Below are 18,926 nucleotides of genomic sequence, written 5' to 3' on the forward strand. Positions count from 1 at the left end.
TCATTAGTCTGTTTTTTTAATCCCATTTTTGTTCCCTGACTTAAAGTGTTAATAATAATAATAATAATAATAAATATTAATAATAATAATAATAACAATGTATTATTATTATAATCATAATTAACATAATTAGTGCAGAACTTGTTGTTGTGGGTCTCTGGTTGGTTGTCATGACGGATCCTGTTGTGTTTGTTTGTTTGTTTGTTTGTTTAGACGTTGATTTGTGACACGTTGTGATAAACATCAGTCGGTGATGTCACAGCTGTTTGTGTCAAAATTAACGGTTGAGTCTCTGCTGAGGGAACAGGATCCCGCCCCCCCCCCCACCTCAGGCCACGCCCACATTCTAGAACACTGGTGGAGGGCCTTTGTTAGCGCTGTTGCCAGGCAACACGGCGCACTGTCGTCAGGGACAACCAGCATCTCTGTCTTCCTCTCTCTCTCTGACAGACACACACATACAGCTTCCATCTTGTGGCAGAGAATTTTCACACAAACACAAAAACATATTGTTCATTTTCATGCCTGCTCCAACACACACACACACACACACACACACTGGAGGAATATGGATGTCAAGTGATTGCATCATACATTACTCTGTGTGTGTGTGTGTGTGTCCGTCACACATTCGCAGCCAATCTTTGAAATGCTTTATTACAATTCTGCACATGAGGAGGTCACACGGACAGAATACATGAGGAGGAGGACAGACACACAAAACAAACGTCCCCTTCCTCTCCACCCTTCAGTCCAACTCCACCCGGGGAAAAAGAGGACGTTTGGTTTTAGTTCCCACAAAGAGGCGGGGGTGCGTTTTCCTCATGGTACCCAAAAATAAAAGAAAAAGACGTTAAAGTAAAATACTTTTCCAACACGTCCGTGAGCACAAACGTTACGACAACAATGCTTGTTGAGGCGTCCGTCTCTCGAGCTGATGGTGGATCCTGTAGACGTGAGAGATTTCTTCTACACAACAAACCGCTGCTCCACAAAGTCACCACAACCCTTTTCACACCGGGCTGAACACCCTCTTTGTCTTGTTGGGATTGATTGATTGATTGGGGTTGAATCAAGATTGATTATCTGATCTGCAGCTATGAAAATGAGTGGACGCTCCAATTTTACCCCGTTTTCCAGCGCAGTGCTACGACGGCTGATTGAACTCCGTATCCGAATTTCATTCTTCATCACACATGTTGGAAGGTGGAGTCTGGGTCGATATTAGGACGTATTGATTTATTGGCCAATATAAACAGATTTCTTGCAATCATACGTTTAAATGTTTACCAAACATTGTGAAGAAGATATTTATCAATAAACTTTATCGTTCAAAATGACATCAGTGCATCAAAACAGTAAACTTAGCTGGGAATGATATAAATCACCCCGAGCATCTATTCCTGCAGTATAATCGCTCTAAAAAAAGGGTTTTAAAATCAATGCTGGTAATAATTGATCTGTGATAGGCCAGTATCAGCTGAACAGATATATCAGACAGGTTCTGGTGTCAAATGGACGGTCCTGAAAACATACCGTGGTGCGACTGGTGGAACCACGAGCAGCGTCCACGAGTCTGTCCAGATTACTCAACAATCATCAACTCGATGTTTCACACTGACCTGTTGACCAAGTTGCACATTTATGCCGGACAGATTTTTGTGTTTTCCAGGTAACAAATTTTACTAAACGTCTTTTATCTTTTAGTTTCAGAGAACATGTTGGTGTGTTATCATTGTTAGACCCACAGACGTGTTGGAAATGAATGTGTTCTGATCTGATCTTTCAGTTCTGATTGGTTCCTTTGAGTCCTCGGCTCAGCTCATAGCTTCGCACAAGATCCAAAGGGTCCCCGTGAGTTCCCACACTGCGTTTAAAGTGCAGGTGGATTCTCCTGTTCGGTTGCCCATGGGTCGCCACGTGGTACAATCTGCATTCATACAAAAACAGAGAAACTGGTTCTGAACTCTCTTTGAGGTCCTCGTGAGGGTTTGAACAACACATAGATATAAAAATCTCAATGTTTGGGAGTGGACGTGCCAAATTAGAGCCAATGTTCAAAGTGAAACTATCTTTTTAATCACAAACTTGTTCTTCATGAGGACAGAAATTACAAACCTTCCACTGCCACCTTTTACGCAAATACAAAAATACAACAAAGTGAGTGTTTCCAGCCTGCTTTAGTTCATATAAAACCAGCTGGAAGTATGACTGCGCCCTGAGAACTTTCCAATGACATAAAATAAAATAAAAAAGATTCAGATGTCTAACTGCTCCTTTAGGCTGAGGAGTTAATGACACAAACACCAAAACACCAGATTCCACCAGATCAGCTGGACCCCCGAGAGAGTTGAGAAGCAGATTGTGTCATTACAGCATGAACACAGCCCGGTAAAAATCAATCAAGGTGCCTTTAAAGTTCTTGAGGAGGAGGTAGACAGAAGAGACAGATAACAGTGATGTGGTAGTTGTAGTCCTACTGTGGTGAAGTTGTAGTCCTTGATAACAGTCCTGGACCACTTCCTGCTGAGGTCAGTTTGTACTCCCTCTGTGGTAAAGTCTTTCCTTTGAGGTCAACTCGTCGTCCGGTTTTGGTCAAACTGTGGATGTCTCTGTGGTGACAGCAGTGGTCCGCTTGAGGCCTGAATCGTCCTGGTTTGGCTACGATGGGGTTTGTGGTCTGCTAGGAGGAGGTGGAGGAAGGAGAGGGAGGAGGAGACAGTTTGATCACATGGTGGAGGTTGTTGGAAAATGAGAGATGCTTAGTGTTTGTGGCAGACAGGATGGATGGTTGAGCCGGACAGACTCTTGTGTTTACAACTTGAGAGCATCGCCTCCTCGGGCGACTCAAGCAGAGAAAAGACAAAGGATCACTATATTCACTAAGTTTGACTCTAACCGCTGGCCTTTTGTCTAAGGAAGCCTATTTTTGCTTCTGTTAAGTGCAGAGTCAAATCAATCTGAACTTAACATTAATTAACAAACATTAATTGACATAACTGACAATTCATTGGATATTTTTATCGGAGAACTAAAGCTTGTGAAAGATTAGAAGTTACCGGCTGATGTTCTTTGTTTGAGTCAGAGTTGGAGTTCTGGTAGCAGCGCAGCAACATGGTGGACATAATAATGGAGTTCAGTACTTCCAAGGTGTAAGCTGCGTTTCCACAGGGACAGTTGTCTAACTCAAGTTTTGAAGACTGCATGAAACATTTCTGATTGGTCCACTGTTGTTGCATTTTATCTCACCAACTTTAAACCAGGTGCAAACCAGCTGTTCTTTTCTTCACTGTGGTTCGATAAATGAACTCACGGATTCAGAAGAAGGTCCTTGTTGTTGTGCGGTCTGATCTGACGTCACTGTGTTGGTGTCGTTCCTTGTACATCATCATCAAAGTCCAGGATCATTTCTACTTCACATTCACATCACTTGTTTTCTGTTTCTTCTCCTTTTTCTGTAACTGTTACGAAGATTTAGGGAACAGGAATAATTGGTTGGGTGGTTGGTTGGTTTTAAGAAGAGGTATGACTGGTTGGGTTTAGGCAACAGGAATACTTGGTAAGGTTCAGGGAAAAGGACATTATAAGACAATGATTGGTCAGGTGCAGTGTTGGTCCTGGTGCCACAATAATTATGATGTTTCAGGAACAACACCAACATGGTGATCAGGTCTTGCGTTGTTGTGTAGCTGCTTCTTCATACGTCAGTGGACTAATCTGCCAGATCTTCTCAGTTCTTCAGACAGTGACGACATGTTTGACTGGATACAACTAGATAACGTTCAATAACATGAATAAAACAAAAACACAACTTGTTTATTGATTTGGGGATCCTTTCACCTTCAGTGTGACCAAACGATCGTGTGAATCTGGTTGATAGATCTACCATGGCTACACAAGCTACATGAGGCTGAGGTAAACTTCATGTTTGGATTGAGGACGTTACAATGTGGCTAATCGCTTGTGATCTCTCGTTTGATGCCCAGTTTAGCTCGGCCCGTTCTGAATCCTTCCCTCTGAGCTCCAGTTGATCCACTGATAGCTGAAACCTGCTAACTGTAGCATTTGTTGCCAAGTAGCTGTATCTTGTTCGTGTCTGGACAACCTGTGTTTCAAATTTACCTGCAAACAAAGTTCAAGAAAACGTGCCATTGTGACATCATCACACTGTGCTCTGATTGGCCAGTTCCTGCCTGTGACCAAGCTGCCTCCTCGCCCTCCGTCCTCCTCCTGGTGTCCTGTTCCAGCTGAGGTGGGATTTGTAGTCTTTAAATTGTCATCCACACAGTACGGAATTGTAATCCTTATGCAAAGCAACTGGTTCAATTCCAGGAGTTGTAGTTCTTGTTCTTTAGATTAATCCGAGCCTGTTTTGTCGTCGGGCTGGAGGAACGGCTAGAAGAACCAACGAAACGCCTCGCCGGTCGGGACGGAGGGCGGCCGCTGAGAATACAAGACAAAGACAGACATTAGAGTAGTTTTTTAACCAGCACAGATCTTCATTAGATAACATCATGTACTGCTTGTATCAAGTTCACCTGAACCTGAGCGGGTGTGGATAAATAAATACTGAGCAAAACATTTGGTCATCACATCTGTGATCACAGCAGACGAGCTGTATGAGACATCTGATGTTTCTGTGGTTGTCTCTCTGTTTTAAATCAAGTCTCAGCTGCTTCAGTTGTTCGGCAGAACGCTGCAACTCTGTTTTACTGTGAAGCTCCAGAACTGTTCTGTGGACGACCACACTTCGATCACCGCGTGAAGATTTTAGACGTGAAGTTTTTTCAGCTAAAGTGAAACCAGATTACAGACTGTTAAAGTCTGTGCAGGAGAAACAACAACACAAAGTAAACTTTGTGATTGGCTGAGAGTGTGTCAGGTCGACATCAAAGAGAACGGATGAGGCAAGAGTGTGAAACCACCTGCTCACACACACATGCTGAACACACACACACACACACACACACACACACACACACACACACACACACACACAGTGCTGTCACTTGCCGCTAGCCTCCACAGGTCCAATTAGCGTGTAATTGAGGAAGATTACCGCTGCTAATTCACTGTCTTTCTAACACACACATACTGAACACACACACACAACGTCTGAATGTCTGTGTGTGTGTGTGGGTGTGTGCGTTCAGTATGTGTTGATGCTGAGGGAATAATTAGTGATAGTTTGTGGAGAGTCCCACAGGGAAAGTGTGTGTGTGTGTGTGTGTGTGTGTGTGAGAGAGACAGAGAGAAGATATATGGAGTCATCAGCGGGGTCGAATGCTGATGTCAATGAATTATTGATCGCCACTAATTCTTACTGCACACACACACACACACACACACACACACACACACAGTAGTAGATAGCAAATATTCCCTTTTCTCTCTCTCTGCTGCTTTATCACTGAGAATCTGTGTGTGTGTGTGTGTGTCTCGGTGTGTGTGTTGGCAGCCCGCCAGACCTCAGCAGGGACCGAGCTCTCACTTCTCACCACCCACCATCTGCACAGCATTCTCACACACACACACACACACACACACACACACACGCACACACACACACTCAGCAGGGTGAGCCGTGCCTTGCCGGAAGTAATCTGGGTTAAGCGAGCCAGGACACACACACACATACAGACACACACACACACATACAGACACACACACACATACAGACACACACACACACATACAGACACACACACACACACACACACATACAGACACACACACACAATCCCATAAAGTGTTTAAAGAAAAGATAAAATATACAAATATTATTAAAATCCACCTGGATGTGTGTGTGTGTGTGTGTGTGTGTGTGTGTGTGTGTGTGTCCTCACCTCCAGCGCCCCCCCTCCTCCCCCCGGTTTCTTCTTCAGCTCTTCGCACTTCCTGAACTTGCAGATCTGGTGACCCGTCTTCCTGTTGCGGCAGGACGAGCAGACGCCGCAGTTGATGAGGCGCCTGCACGGCCCGCACACGCCGCACCGCTTCCTCTTCCTCTTGGCCACCGCCCCCGACGACGACGATGACGACAAGGCCACGCCCCCTGCCGTCACCCCTGACGACGATGGCGATGAGGATGAGGGGCAGGGGGAGGAGTTGGCGTGCTGCTGGCAGTCCGTTAGTGCCCGCTGGCCGCCTGTCATCTGGAAGGCGCTGCCAGCATCTGAGATCCCGCCCCCTGCCGACCCCATGGCCATGACGATGACCCCAGGGGGTAATCCAAGCCCCCCCAGGAAGCTACTACCCATCACCCCTCCCCCATTGCAGCTCCCGCCCTCTGATAGGCCCATCATGTCAGGGTGGGCATGACCCTGTTTGTTCATGCTGCCGCAGTCCGCCCCGCCGCCATAACCGTGGAGGAAGTTTCCATTGCTTGGCGCCATTGGATGATGATGTGCTGCTCCCTGTGTGACAGGAAGTGAGGAGGCAGTGTGTTTGTCAGCTCCTCCCGCCTCACCGCTCCCTCCACTTCCTCCTCCTCCCCCTCCCGACCCCCCGCCGCCCTGGTGCATGCTGGTACCGTGCGAGGAGGTCATGTGTCCTGCTGTTGCCGAGGGGTGGTGATGGTGATGGTGGTGGTGATGGCTCGGCGCAGTCGCCACGTGTTTGGGCCGGCCCCAGAACATGGCTGCCGGGTGGTTCATGTTCATGTTCATGTTGTCGTGGCAACCCCAGGGCGCCGTCGCCATTGCACCCAGCCTCGCAGCAGCCGGCGGGAAGATGGGGGCGGCGGCCGCCAAACGGGCCGCCAATTTGGCGGACTGTGGGAAGTTCGTAACGTTCATGTTCATGTTGACGTTGGTCTTATAGAAGCTGGCGATGGAGGATCGATACCGGTCCATCTCGGTGGTGTAGTCCAACATCGGAGTGAGGCTTGACACCTGCGGCACAAGCAGACGCTATTAACCAGAAATCAGCATGGCAGCATCTCGATGTCGTCATGACGACTGAGCGGGCAGTGGACTCGACAGGACCATACCAACCACACATTGTTGAAAATGGACGACATCTTGTAAAATAATGACATCTTCGTAGTTTTTCTCTGAAGGTTTTTAAAATTTCTAACGACGTCTCACCTGTCCCTGCCCACCATAACCATGGTGATTCGGGTGATGGTGTGAGGAGGCGGAGCTTCTCTGGAGCATCGAGGAGAGGTCGCTCTCCACACACACACCGCTCGTCATGCCTGACATGACCACACACACACGCACGAACGCTCGCTCGCTCACACAGGAAGTCGGCGAGCGGTTATTCCCGTGTGGTCGACACGTTTCGTTCTGCAAATGAAAACAAGGACAAAGATCAGGAGGGTGTCACTGATGTCTCAGCAGAACTTCATTTCCCATGATGCAACTGACACATAAACCTTTTATATAGTTTTGTTCTCTCGTAAGGTTTGTTGGTTTCATATGTTCTGTCCATCATGATTTTAATTCAAGGCAAAAAACTGTTTATTTTGTATTTTCAGGCACAGAATCGTCTGTTATCTTCGGACTCTGCGTGGTACGTCTTACATCTAACCCTCAAAACTACCAACCAACAATGAATGACACTCACACGACCGACGCCGCACGAGGTGGCGCCGCTCCGCCAATGACATCAGCAGACCTGAGTGACATCACAGGCCACGCAACTTCCTGTCGGGTGAAACTGTACCGCGGACAAAAACGGAGAAAATGGTGCTTTTCAAACACTCGTCTTCTTCTTCGACACTGAAGTTGCACCGATGGAAACTCTTCATCGAGTTCGATCTAAGTTCTACTGTGACCCCGAGCGGGTCGACGTCTACGATGTGAGTCCGACAGGATCTGGAAGCTACGACGGTTCTAACGTGAAGAAGTTCATTCAGCTCTGATCCAACTGGAGCAGAGAGACACGAAATCATCAAATTAGTATTCACACTCTTAACATAGTTACCTCGCAAGCTGGTGACGGACTGACCTCTGACCTCTGACCATACACACACACATACACACACCTCTCTTTGTGAATGTGTGTGTGTGTGTGTGTGCGCAACATGGTCTGAAATGTGTGAATGAGTGTGAGACAAAACATGTGCAGCCACAGAAAGAGGAGTGCATAAATGTGTGTCTGCGCTCTGTGTGTGTGTGTGTGTGTGTGTGTGTGTGTGTGTGTGCGCAGTCAGTGTGAAAGTGTGTGTGTCTTCTCACCCCCCCACCTCCCTCCCTCGCCCCCCCACACTCCCTCGAGGCGTAACTAATTACCCTGTCTGGTCAACCGGGCCGGCGCGAGCTCCGACAGAAGGTCACAGTGGCCACCGGCCGCGAGGGGAAACGGCTCTCCCACGCGACACATTAACCCCCCACCCTCCCCCTCCCCCTCCTCCTCCTCCTCTTCCCACCCTCAGGCACAGTGTGAGGATGGTGAGGCGGGAGGGAGGAAGGGAAGGAGGGAGGGAAGGAGGGAGGGAAGGAGGGAGGGAAGGGGGTCAATCAAAGGAAAAGAGAGAAAAAAAGCCCGACCCGATAACAACCGATAAATACCGTGAACGCAGCATGCAGTCCGACAGAGAGGAGGAGAAATCGAGAAGATGGACGGCGCGTGCTGCTGCTACTTACCGGGCCCGCAAGGAGGAGGAGGAGGAGGAGGACGAGGAGGAGGAGGAGGAGGAGGAGGTAGAGGAAGAGGGTGATGAGGAGAAGAGGAGGAAGGAGGAGTAGAGGAAGGAAGAGAAGAAGAAGACCGTCTGGGAATTAGCCCGCCACGGATCATGGCTGGCGGGGAAGGAGACAGAGAGAGAGAGAGAGAGAGGGAGAGAGGAGGGGTGGGGGGGGAGACAGGAGCACCGGGAGGGATTTGTCGGTCTGTCGGTACCGAGGAGGAGGGGGGGGGGGAGGGGGTGACGGATAACGGGGGGCGGATGGATAATCACCTGGGTTTGGCACGAGCGAGCAAGAGGCGGGGGGAGAGAGGGGGAGGGGGGAGGCGTTAAATTAGCCCGGTGGAGGCGAGGAGTAAAGCTGCTGTGAGGAGACCCTGCAGGGGCGGGAAAAGAGACGAGCTCGAGGAAGGAGAAGGAAAAAAAACAGCACCATGGGAAGAAAGGAGGAAGAGGAGGGGGAGGAGGAGGGGGAGTGATGAATAATGGCGGAGGTTATGAACGGATGCGTGCGTCGTTCTCGCGACGAGTGAAGGGAGAGGGGAGGAGGGTGGCGGCGGGCTACACGAGGCGTCGATGTTTGGTAACGGAGACAGGAGGGTGTGTGTGTGTGTGTGAGACTGTGTGTGTGTGTGTGTGTGTGACACTGTGTGTGTGTGAGACTGTGTGTGTGAGAGACTGTGTGTGTGTGTGTGTGAGACTGTGTGTGTGTGTGTGACTGTGTGTGTGTGTGTGTGTGTGTGAGACTGTGTGTGTGTGTGTGTGTGAGTTTGTGTGTGTGTGGGGGCTCGTGCCCTCCGCCGTGTCTCCTGCTGGCGGTGGCGTCGCCCGTGGCGGCGTGCCGAGCGCGCCGTGTGAGCCGTCTGATTGGCGCTGAGACGAGGTGAGAGGAAAACAGGAGGCGTGAGAGCTGGAAGCTGATTGGCTGCCTGCTGCTGCCGGAGAGAGAGGGAGAGAGACCATAGAGAGACATCAGGAGAGAGAGAAATGTGACAGAATGTTTACTGATCATTAAAAATGTGTTGTTTTTTAATTATAAGTGACGAGATTAAATCTATTTACATAAATGTATATTTTACATTTTAATTTTTTAAACATTTTACAGGATTTATTGCTCATTGTCTTAATTCTGCTCTTTATGTGCCACAATGTGAATGTGTTCATTGAATATTTGCTTCAGCTGTCAAGTTTAAGAAAAATCATTCAAATAAATAACGACTGAATGTTTCTAGGTCGTTCATGTGCTGTCGAGATTCCCTGGTTTCAATTACAAGATCTTTGTCCATAAAAGACAAATAGAAAACAGCAAAAGTCAGTGTTGGTAATAAATTGTGTCACATCAATTTAGAGTGATGAAATAAGTACGAAGTGAACGTACTTAGTTACAGCGGAGAAAAACACCAGACTCCCTTTAGAAAACACTCAATTTAGTGAGTTGTTACATTTGAGCCATTTTGTTGCTTCTGCTCAGGTCGGATTTTATTGGATTAGCCGTCAATTAAAATGAATCATTACTTTGTGTTATTTAGTTAACAATAGTACTGTTGTATCCCACTCTGATTTTACATCAAACCATCAAACCACTGGCTCTCCCCCGTGGAGATAAAACACCAGAGTCCCTTTAAAAAACACCCACTTTAGTGAGTTGTTGACTTAGGAGAAACGTTACAAACTTTGTGAAACGCTGTCTCTGACTCCATCTTCGGTAGTTGGGCCTTCTTGTAAATTCGGCAAAAAATTACACGTTAAGATTTCTCTTTCTTTGCGTAGATACCAGGTGTGACTGACGGCTGTTCCCTTGCGACCTGCTCTGATTTCCGAACAAAAACCACGGAGCTCGTTCTTCTGTCCAACATGAGCACAGAGCGCCACCTGGCGGCGGACAGAGGGACGCACACAGGTGCTACGATGATCACCTGACCGCTGATTTCTTTCTGCCTCAAACATTGAGCGTCTGCGAAGCTTCACCGAACAAACCCGCCGTGTTCGACCCAGGCTGCCGCTGAGCTCCTGCCGGCTCCAGCACCGGGCTCACCGCGAGGAGGCTGCGGGTACGTCCGCCGAGCCGTTAGCTGCTAGCTGTTAGCTGCTAGCTGTAGCCTCCTCCGTGGTACCTCTACGTTGCTACACATAGCCCTAACGCTAGCTTACTGTAAATATAAGAATAGCTCAGAGGCTAACCTGACGGTTTAGTTAATGACAGCTGACGGTTTAATGAGGTCCTGAAAGCATCCATTAACAAATCATTGATTGATGGATCACTTGAAGCTGCTGCTGTCTTGTTCAGTAGCTACAAAGTAGCTTTAACATCAATGTGAAGTTAGCTAATGTGCTAGCACTCACAGTTAGCCATTCTAACCGTCGTGCTAGTGGCGGTTTAACTTAAACCGTCATCGTAGCGCGAGTAACTGGAAACTGATCAATTCAACAGCGAGTGAGCGAGTGAGTGATATGATCAGATGTTATGATTTAAATTAGTGCAGCTAACATTTTGTTATCAAGCGTTGGTGGTATAGTGGTTAGCATAGCTGCCTTCCAAGCAGTTGACCCGGGTTCGATTCCCGGCCAACGCAGATGGTTTTTGCACCGACAGGATTTAGAGATTCAACTGAGTATTAAAAAGTCCTGTACAATATACACATATATCCGTGATACACACATTTAATATATGTTTGTTTTAAAGAGGATTTTAAAAGAGGTGGACAAGGAGAAGTGGTGCGGAGTGATCAGTATACGAGCTGACCAGTGAAGCCAACATGCAAACATTCACAAACTGGTCATCTCCTTCTGTCGTTGCTTTTTCCTACAGAGCCTGAATGAGTCGGTTGTGAGCTCTGTGTGTGTGTGTGTGTGTGTGTGGACATGGGGAGGTATTTCCACAGCGAGGTGGACATTAAGAGTCCGTGGCATCAGGTGTTGGCCGCCTTCTGGCAGCGCTACCCGAACCCGTACAGGTGAGAGTTTCCAAAAGATAAAACATTTCTTTGTGCTTGGGATTTGACCGGTCTGTTTGATGAATTGGCATCAACAGGTTTTCTTTTCCTCGTTGTTAAAAGTCAGATATCCACTGATGATGTCATATCCATTGTATATATATATACACACATTAGAGGTAAGATCGGGCCTAAAAAATCCAGCCCGACCCGACCCAGGCCCGCAGGCATTAAAGCCCGACCCAGCCCGAGCCCGACCAATTAACTTGATTTGCAGGCCCGAGCCCGAAGCAAACCCGAAATTTCAATTTATCCCATAGTATTTTTGGCAGAAAAAAACGCAAGATTTTTTAAGATTAAAATAATCTACATATTTTTATGATCATGATAAATGCATTTACACAACGAAATAACGCTGGAACACAGAATAAGAGGCCAGACAATGAGAGTGAAAGAGAGATCTTGATGCGCACTCGCTTAATTACGCGGAGAAATACTGCAGCCCACTAGGCTTTAAATAGAATAATAACAAGTATTCCTTAGTTTAGTATCCACACATCGTTTTAGTATACATTTTTATAAACATATATTTATTTTAAAAAAAGTCAGCGAGAGAGAAGCCCGAGCCCGACCCGACCCGAATTTCGGGCCGGCTCGGGCTCGGGCTAAAGATCTTACCTCTAATACACATGTGTGTTCTGTGTCTCTGTTTGTGTCTCAGCGCTCACGTCCTCACCGAGGACGTCCTCTACCGTGAGGTCACCCCCAGCAACCACCTGTTGTCACGGCGACTGCTGATCAAGACCAATCGGCTGCCGGGCTGGGCGGAATGCGTCTTCCCCGCTCACATGGCGCGGGCCGTCTACGTCCTGGAGGACTCCATCGTCGACCCGCAAACACACACACTCATCACCAAGACCTGGAATCTCAACCACAACACACTGATGGTCAGAGCGTTACCACTTTGTTTACTTCCTGTTAGCACCGTGGGCTAACTGTCGCAAATAAGATATAATATAAACAGTGTTTAACATAACAGTGATGAAGTCTGCAGGACAATGATTTAAAATGTTCATGGTAATTTAAATGTTGAACGCGTTCTGTCTCTCAGATGGTGGTGGAGCGCAGTTTGTTTGAGGAGGACAGCAGTCAGCCATCTTGGACCAAACTGAGGCGGGAGGCCTTTATTTCCTCGGCTGTTTACGGCCTGGCCCGGCCCATACAGGTACAACCACCAGTGAACTAGTAACCACAACATCACCAGGCTCCATTAACAAATGTGGTGATTTGAAGAGTTGTTGAGTTAAAACAAACTTTATACCCATTATGAAACTGTGTCTCTGACAGATTCTGACTCATTGTGTCCTTGTTGTAAATTCAGCATTAAATGTTTCAGCTGAAGTTGTTTGTCTCCTTGTAAAAAGTGTCAGTTTGTGGCAGCATGTCTGTACCAGCCTGTCTGCTTCTGTGTCTAAAGTGCTAAAGTCTTACCTGCCAACATTGATCAGCTGTTTGAACACACTGTTTACACTGATTTCACCATTTACACTCCATTTATGAAAGAAGAAACATGTTATTGATCTGAACATGTCACATGTTACAAAGACACTAAACAGGAACAATATAGGCTCCTTCTTTGTCCCCGTGGAGAAAGTCCCCAGACTCCCTTAACAAATGTGTCAGTTTAGTGAGTTGTTGAGTTGGAGACACTTTATAAACTCTGTGAAACTCTGTCTCTGACTCATTCTGCATTATTTGGACCTTCTTGTTCATTCAGCAAACGTTCTACATGAACCTCTTTCTGTCTTTGAGTAGAAACATGGAGTCTGTGCGTCTCAGTGATGTTTATCTGCAGACTGAGTGAGGAGCTGAGATCTGATCTGAACTCTTTGTGTCTCTCCTCTAGGAGTTCGGTCTCGCCCGGTTCAAAAGTAACCAGGTCAAAGCCATGAAGGGTCTGGAGTATGCACTGTCCAGGATACAGAGTAAGGAACACACAAACATCTGGACCAGACTTCAGGTCACATGAGGTCGTTCTTATCTGATGAGTTTGGTTTTTGGTTTTATTATTTCCAGTGACAACGTAACATGTTTCTGTTCTGAGTGTCTGTTTGAAGAGCCAACCAGAAGGTGACTGTGGTACAAAACATAAAATAAAATAAAGTGCCGATTTGTTGTTTTTATTAAAGCAGCTGACTCCCCTGCTCATCTCCATGGCGATCAGGGAGATACATCGGAGAAGCACAAGCCCCTCCCACCACAGACCACGCCCACCCAGAAGCCCAAGCAGTTCGTCTGATCTTCGGTCGACGGAGGAGAACATGAAGCAGAAAATAATAAATATCATTGACTCAGTCATCCTCCTGTGAACTACAATCAGTCCCAGATTCTTTGGGAGTGATTCTGTAAAATAATCCTTTTATTAATTTCTGTTTTTATTTTTCTCTACATGAAGTTTCAAACATCAAGTTTTTTTTTTATTTTTGTTAAAAAGGATAAAAGATGTCTGAGTTTTTCTAACAATCTATTTTAGGACACTGTTATGAAGTTATTTTCTGTTTTTGTAGTCCTCATTTTTATATTTTTATATAAAGTTTATTTTTTCATTTTGACTTATTTTAAGGTATAATAATGATATATTTGTTGTTTCATGTCTTGAAAGGACACTTTTCTATAATCTTCGTCCTCTCGTGTCATCTGTAGCTGTTGCATGCTCAAAGGTTCAATGTGGAAGAATTTTAGTAGAAAACATGAAAAAAAGTAACTCAAATAATCAACAGAATGTGAAGAAAAGGACATACTGAAGTTAGCATGCTAACCAGCTAGCCCGCTCCTGTGCTAGAAATGTAAACAAGAACTCTACCCATGCACCCAGTGTAGCCTGCTAGCTGTACAGCTAACTGACTTAACTAGCTGATAGCTGCTACAGTTAGCAGCAGTTACCGAGTGATGTGTTTGTTCTCTGATGGTTTGAAATCGACAGGTGGGGAATTCTTACATGTTGAACGTGAATTAATGTGGGTTAGTGGGGAAGGGGGGTGTTGTTTGGGTTATTTTCTGTATTTGCGTCATGAAATAGTTTCATGTCTGTTCATGAACGTTTCAGATCAGATCACAGCCGTCAGTTTAGATCCACAGATGTTTAGTTAGAGGCATGTTTCAAACTGTCACAGATCAGATGCATCATCGCCCTCTGCTGGTCAGCTCCTCATGATAAACTTTATTAGTTAGAGTATTATTGTCCTGGTTGATTTGGGGTCAATAAACCTCACAGATCAGCTGTTTTTCTGTATATATAATACATTCATTTAACTTCCATCTGATTCCACTCTCGAAGTAATGCTGCGTTCAAGTGCTGCTCGGATGATCCCACTTCCTGGGAAGTTGTTCTGCCGACTTCTAGTGATCACGTGCGTCGGAAACTGGGATCAACGTGGACGATGTTTAAACAACATGATAACAGAAGTTTCCAGTATTTTCAGAGACAAAGAAGATAAACAGAAACATCATGTTACCATCAACACAATGTTTACCTACGTCCGTCATGTTTCACTGTCACAATGTCGACTCTGAAACTGGTGTACCAATATTTTCTCTGAATTTCCAGGTCGTTGCTCAGACTTGAGGAGACCAAATACTTTCTTGTGATTAGTCCGACGCCACATGAACTCTGAAAGTCTTTTAGTTGCAGTCCAGGACGGTCCATGACTCCTCCGTCGTCTCTGGCCGTCAGTAGTCCTGTCAAACCTTTGAGGTGTGTTTGAAAATCATCATCAATCTCTGACAGTTTCAAACTCACATCTGGACTCTGAGTGGTGGAGAGACGAGTATCACTTTGAGACGCAGCTGTCAGTGAAGGCATCATGTTCATGTCATCCACATCCTGTGTCAGGTGTAGCTTTACATTTGAAATCAGTGTGTTGCTGCAGTTTGTTGTGAGTTTGTTGCTTTTCAAACGACTCTATCTGTGGTCAAGCTGCAGTCAGTGGGGAGGAAACCACAGCAGGGTGAGAGTCAGTCAGAGAGGAAGGAGGAGGGTCTGACTGATGTGACCATGAAGTGATGAAGTGTAGATGTCATATGAGTCGGTGTTAGGATGGAGGAAACATGTCTGCTGCGTCTGCTCTGTAAGTACTCAAACATCAGCTGGAAGAAACACACACTTTGTTTTCTGGAACATGAACAGACGTCAGTGTCCATGTTACTCTGACAGGACGTCACTTTTCACACTGTTGGTTTAAAAACAACAGGAGCTGATGATGTTTCTCTGATACGACTGTCCTCCTCTGTGTTTCCTCTCAAACCAACCGGAGTGTCTTTTGTCTGTAGTTGTGACGTCACTGCTGAGCGGCTGCACACACCAAGGTGAGAACACTTCCTGTGTGACTGATGAAGAGTTATTTAGTCCCTGATAGAACAGTTAGTGTTCAGGACTGTTTATGGAGGGAAACAGTTTGCACATACAATAAAAGAGTGAAGACTGTCTGGATGTCCACAGACTGGACGCTAAAGATAAATGTGCTGCTATAAAAATGTCATTGTGAAAGCAGGACTGCACACGATGCAGCACGATGCAGCAGCTGACAGAGAAAGTGCAGAAACAATATTGACATGTGAGACACATGAAGTCAGATCTGCTGTGTGTTTGACACCTGAACTCTGAGAGTTACATTTAAAACATGAGGAGACTCAGAGCCTGAAACACAGAGGAGATCAGTGCAGGTCAACAAGGTCTACAGAGACTGGAAGAGGAAGAAGAGACACTTCTGTCCAAACTGACCATTATCATCTGTAACCACATCTCTCTGTCTCGTCCTCCAGCCTCTCTGAACATCAGTCCTAACAGAACTCAGATGTTTGAAGGACAGTTTGTCTCTCTGAGGTGTGAGGAGGACGACAGCTCTGATGGATGGACGGTGACGAGGAACACGACTGGAGGAACCAGGAGACAGTGTGGAGCTGACTGGGGAAGAAAAGATGGTTCTTCCTGCACCATCAGCTCCATAAGGAAATGGTACAGTGGAGTTTACTGGTGTGAGTCCACAGGCGGAGCAGCCAGTAGCAGCATCACCATCACTGTCACTGGTAAGATGAGGCTGTTGTAACTCCACCAGGTCTGAACACTGAGTCTGTCTTTCACCTTTTCACTTTGGCTGAGCCTGAGAGAGACAAAGACCAGAAGACAGACAGGTGACCTTCAGGAGGCAACAACACTGGGTGGAGCACTGAGTCTGCCTCCTCAACATGTTGTTCATCTGTCAGTCTGAGATTATGTTCAACATGTAGAGATGATAAATCAGGTCCATGTGCCAAATGTTTCTCCAGAGAGATTGTTGTGATGAAGTGTTGCTGAGTACAGGACAGGACAGTGAGACTGGTTGTGTGATGCTACCTGCATCCTGTCATCACCTTCACACTCACAACAGGAACACACACCTGGAATAACATGTTTGTCTGTGTGTTGAGGTGGAGCAGTGATCCTGCAGAGTCCTGTCCACCCTGTGATGGAGGGAGATGATGTCACTCTCACCTGTACAACAAAGACCTCCATCCTCTCAGCTGGTTTCTATAAAGATGGCTCCTTCATCAGGACTGAGCCTACAGGTCACATGACCATCCACCATGTTTCCAGGTCTGATGAAGGATTCTACAAGTGTAACACCATCAGTGATGGAGAGTCTCCACCCAGCTGGATCACTGTCACAGGTCAGGAGGTTCCCTTTGATATCAGGACTCATTTCATCCACATGTTCACCTGACCAGGTGAGATTCTCTCTGCAGGTAAACCTACAACAGCCCCGCCCCCATCTTCAGCCCCGCCCCCTGCATCCACCCCCCTCTTTCTCGTGCTCCTCCACCTGGTGGTGTTCTGTCCGTACTGCATCTCCACTGTCATCATGGTGTCTTTATACCGACGCAGGTCCACAGGTAACAATCAATCAATCAATCAATCAATCAATCAATCAATCAATCAGCTGATGACTGACAGTTGTTGATAAATGATGTCACTCTCTCCTTCTGCAGGAAATGACCTGCCCGTCTCCATGGAGATGGCTCCTCCCACCCAGGCTGAGCAGGGATTGGCTGATGAGTTCGATGATGTCATGGCTGCTGTCACCACAGAGCATCACCTCTGAGTTGATCCAACGTGTTCTCCTTCTTCTTCAGTCACGTTTCCTTCGTAGGAGCCAGAACTCTTCCTGTGGAGCTGCTCACCTTCTCGGTTCTGTTCTTGTGGATCCTGCTGCTTCTTCTCGTGAGACCCGCCCTCCTCCACCTCTGATTGGCTCGTCTCTGTGGCGTTCCCACCAGAACTCTTCCTGTGGAGCCGCTCACCTTCTAGTCGGACGGGTCGACTGCTGATTGGACTCTTGTGTTGTTCACTGAGTCGGTTCTGTCTCTGTGATGAAGTTGCTGTTCTGTCTCTCAGTGAACTCAGCTTGATGTGTTGATGTTCTGATGGTGTCCAGCTGATCCACTTTCTGTAAAGTGTTTCTTTAGAGACCTTCGGTCCTGATCGGACTCTGACAACGATCCTCTTTGACTTCTGACGCTTTGATTTACTTTCTGGATCCTCAAACTTTGTGACTGTTTCCAGGTTTATGTGACAGTATTCCAGGTTTTCAATGTGGTCTGAGACTTTTGGACCTGCTGTATCTGAAATGTTGAGCTGCACATTAAACAGACTTTATCCTTCAGTATCATGCAGTGTGTTCCCTTCAGCTGTGTGTTGACACACCCTGTTTATGTAACACTGCACATCAGAACTGATGAGCAGAGCAAAGACTTCCTTTAAGTCCAACAACAGAACAGTGTTCATGGTTTTAGATGCTCGGAGCATTTTCTGCTTCTCAGACTGACCTTTAATCTGAAGATTATTCATGTTGTAGTTTTTTATGCTGAACATAAACCACAGCTTCCTCTTGAGTCCAGTAAAGTGACCTGAAGCTGTGAGGTTTCTCTCCACTCTCTGCTCGAGCTGACAGTGACGTGTTTGTCCTTGTGGTGAAACGTGTCGACTGGTTTTAATGGCAGATAGCAGCTTTGTGCTCGTCCAGGTTCCTCTTTCTCATAAATACCCTCCAGTTGTTCACTGGGCTGCGTCTCTCTGACAGGAAGTCTTCGCTCTGTGCCGCTCGCTCAGATTGATTGGCGGCTGGATGACACGATATGATTGGTTGACACTGGTTGGTTCAGCTGACAGAAGCACACGTGACATTTAGTTGACAGGAAGAAGACACAAGTTAATCCTCCACCCTCGGGGTGGAGCCCCTCCAGAGGGTCACCAGATAACTGTGAGGGGTCGTCACATGATGACGGAGAGGAGAGAAAACCAACTCTGATACAGAACATCTGTTTCT

The 18,926-nt window shown here is 46.7% G+C and overlaps 3 protein-coding genes and 1 non-coding gene across 11 annotated transcripts; 3 read left to right on the top strand and 1 right to left on the bottom strand.

Moving 5' to 3' along the window:
• Positions 1-641: 641 nt before the first annotated feature.
• Positions 642-10,445, bottom strand: LOC119026707 (CXXC-type zinc finger protein 5-like). Of its 6 annotated transcripts, none has more exons than XR_005077215.1 (6): positions 10,306-10,445; positions 9,427-9,567; positions 7,089-7,289; positions 5,847-6,893; positions 4,123-4,443; positions 642-2,680 (listed from the first exon to the last, which is right to left on the bottom strand). XR_005077215.1 is itself a non-coding variant. In XM_037111203.1 (5 exons), the coding sequence occupies exons 1-5, from the start codon at positions 10,330-10,332 to the stop codon at positions 4,396-4,398; spliced, it is 1,464 nt and encodes a 487-aa protein (XP_036967098.1). In that variant the 5' UTR covers positions 10,333-10,445; the 3' UTR covers positions 2,892-4,395. The 6 variants fall into 6 exon arrangements, 4 of the variants coding, with proteins under 4 accessions (XP_036967101.1, XP_036967100.1, XP_036967098.1 ...); XR_005077214.1 differs by having other exon boundaries at positions 642-2,683; XM_037111203.1 differs by lacking the exon at positions 642-2,680 and having other exon boundaries at positions 2,892-4,443.
• Positions 10,413-13,923, top strand: LOC119026738 (PRELI domain-containing protein 1, mitochondrial-like). 2 transcript variants are annotated; one of them, XM_037111269.1, is made up of 6 exons: positions 10,413-10,683; positions 11,442-11,586; positions 12,287-12,512; positions 12,677-12,790; positions 13,472-13,550; positions 13,758-13,923. In XM_037111269.1, the coding sequence occupies exons 2-6, from the start codon at positions 11,495-11,497 to the stop codon at positions 13,862-13,864; spliced, it is 618 nt and encodes a 205-aa protein (XP_036967164.1). In that variant the 5' UTR covers positions 10,413-10,683; positions 11,442-11,494; the 3' UTR covers positions 13,865-13,923. The 2 variants fall into 2 exon arrangements, with proteins under 2 accessions (XP_036967164.1, XP_036967163.1); XM_037111268.1 differs by having other exon boundaries at positions 10,421-10,683; positions 13,755-13,923.
• trnag-ucc lies at positions 11,134-11,205 on the top strand. Its single transcript has one exon. It is a non-coding gene; the product is annotated as a tRNA-Gly (tRNA).
• Positions 13,924-14,997: 1,074 nt separating the features above from the next.
• LOC119026727 (Fc receptor-like B) lies at positions 14,998-18,263 on the top strand. Of its 2 annotated transcripts, XM_037111245.1 has the most exons (6): positions 14,998-15,692; positions 15,895-15,930; positions 16,387-16,650; positions 17,032-17,271; positions 17,347-17,493; positions 17,590-18,263. In XM_037111245.1, the coding sequence occupies exons 1-6, from the start codon at positions 15,662-15,664 to the stop codon at positions 17,700-17,702; spliced, it is 831 nt and encodes a 276-aa protein (XP_036967140.1). In that variant the 5' UTR covers positions 14,998-15,661; the 3' UTR covers positions 17,703-18,263. The 2 variants fall into 2 exon arrangements, with proteins under 2 accessions (XP_036967140.1, XP_036967141.1); XM_037111246.1 differs by lacking the exon at positions 15,895-15,930.
• Positions 18,264-18,926: the final 663 nt, after the last annotated feature.

The sequence above is a fragment of the Acanthopagrus latus genome, chromosome 10, assembly GCF_904848185.1.
Source record: "Acanthopagrus latus isolate v.2019 chromosome 10, fAcaLat1.1, whole genome shotgun sequence".
Lineage (NCBI taxonomy): Eukaryota > Metazoa > Chordata > Actinopteri > Spariformes > Sparidae > Acanthopagrus > Acanthopagrus latus.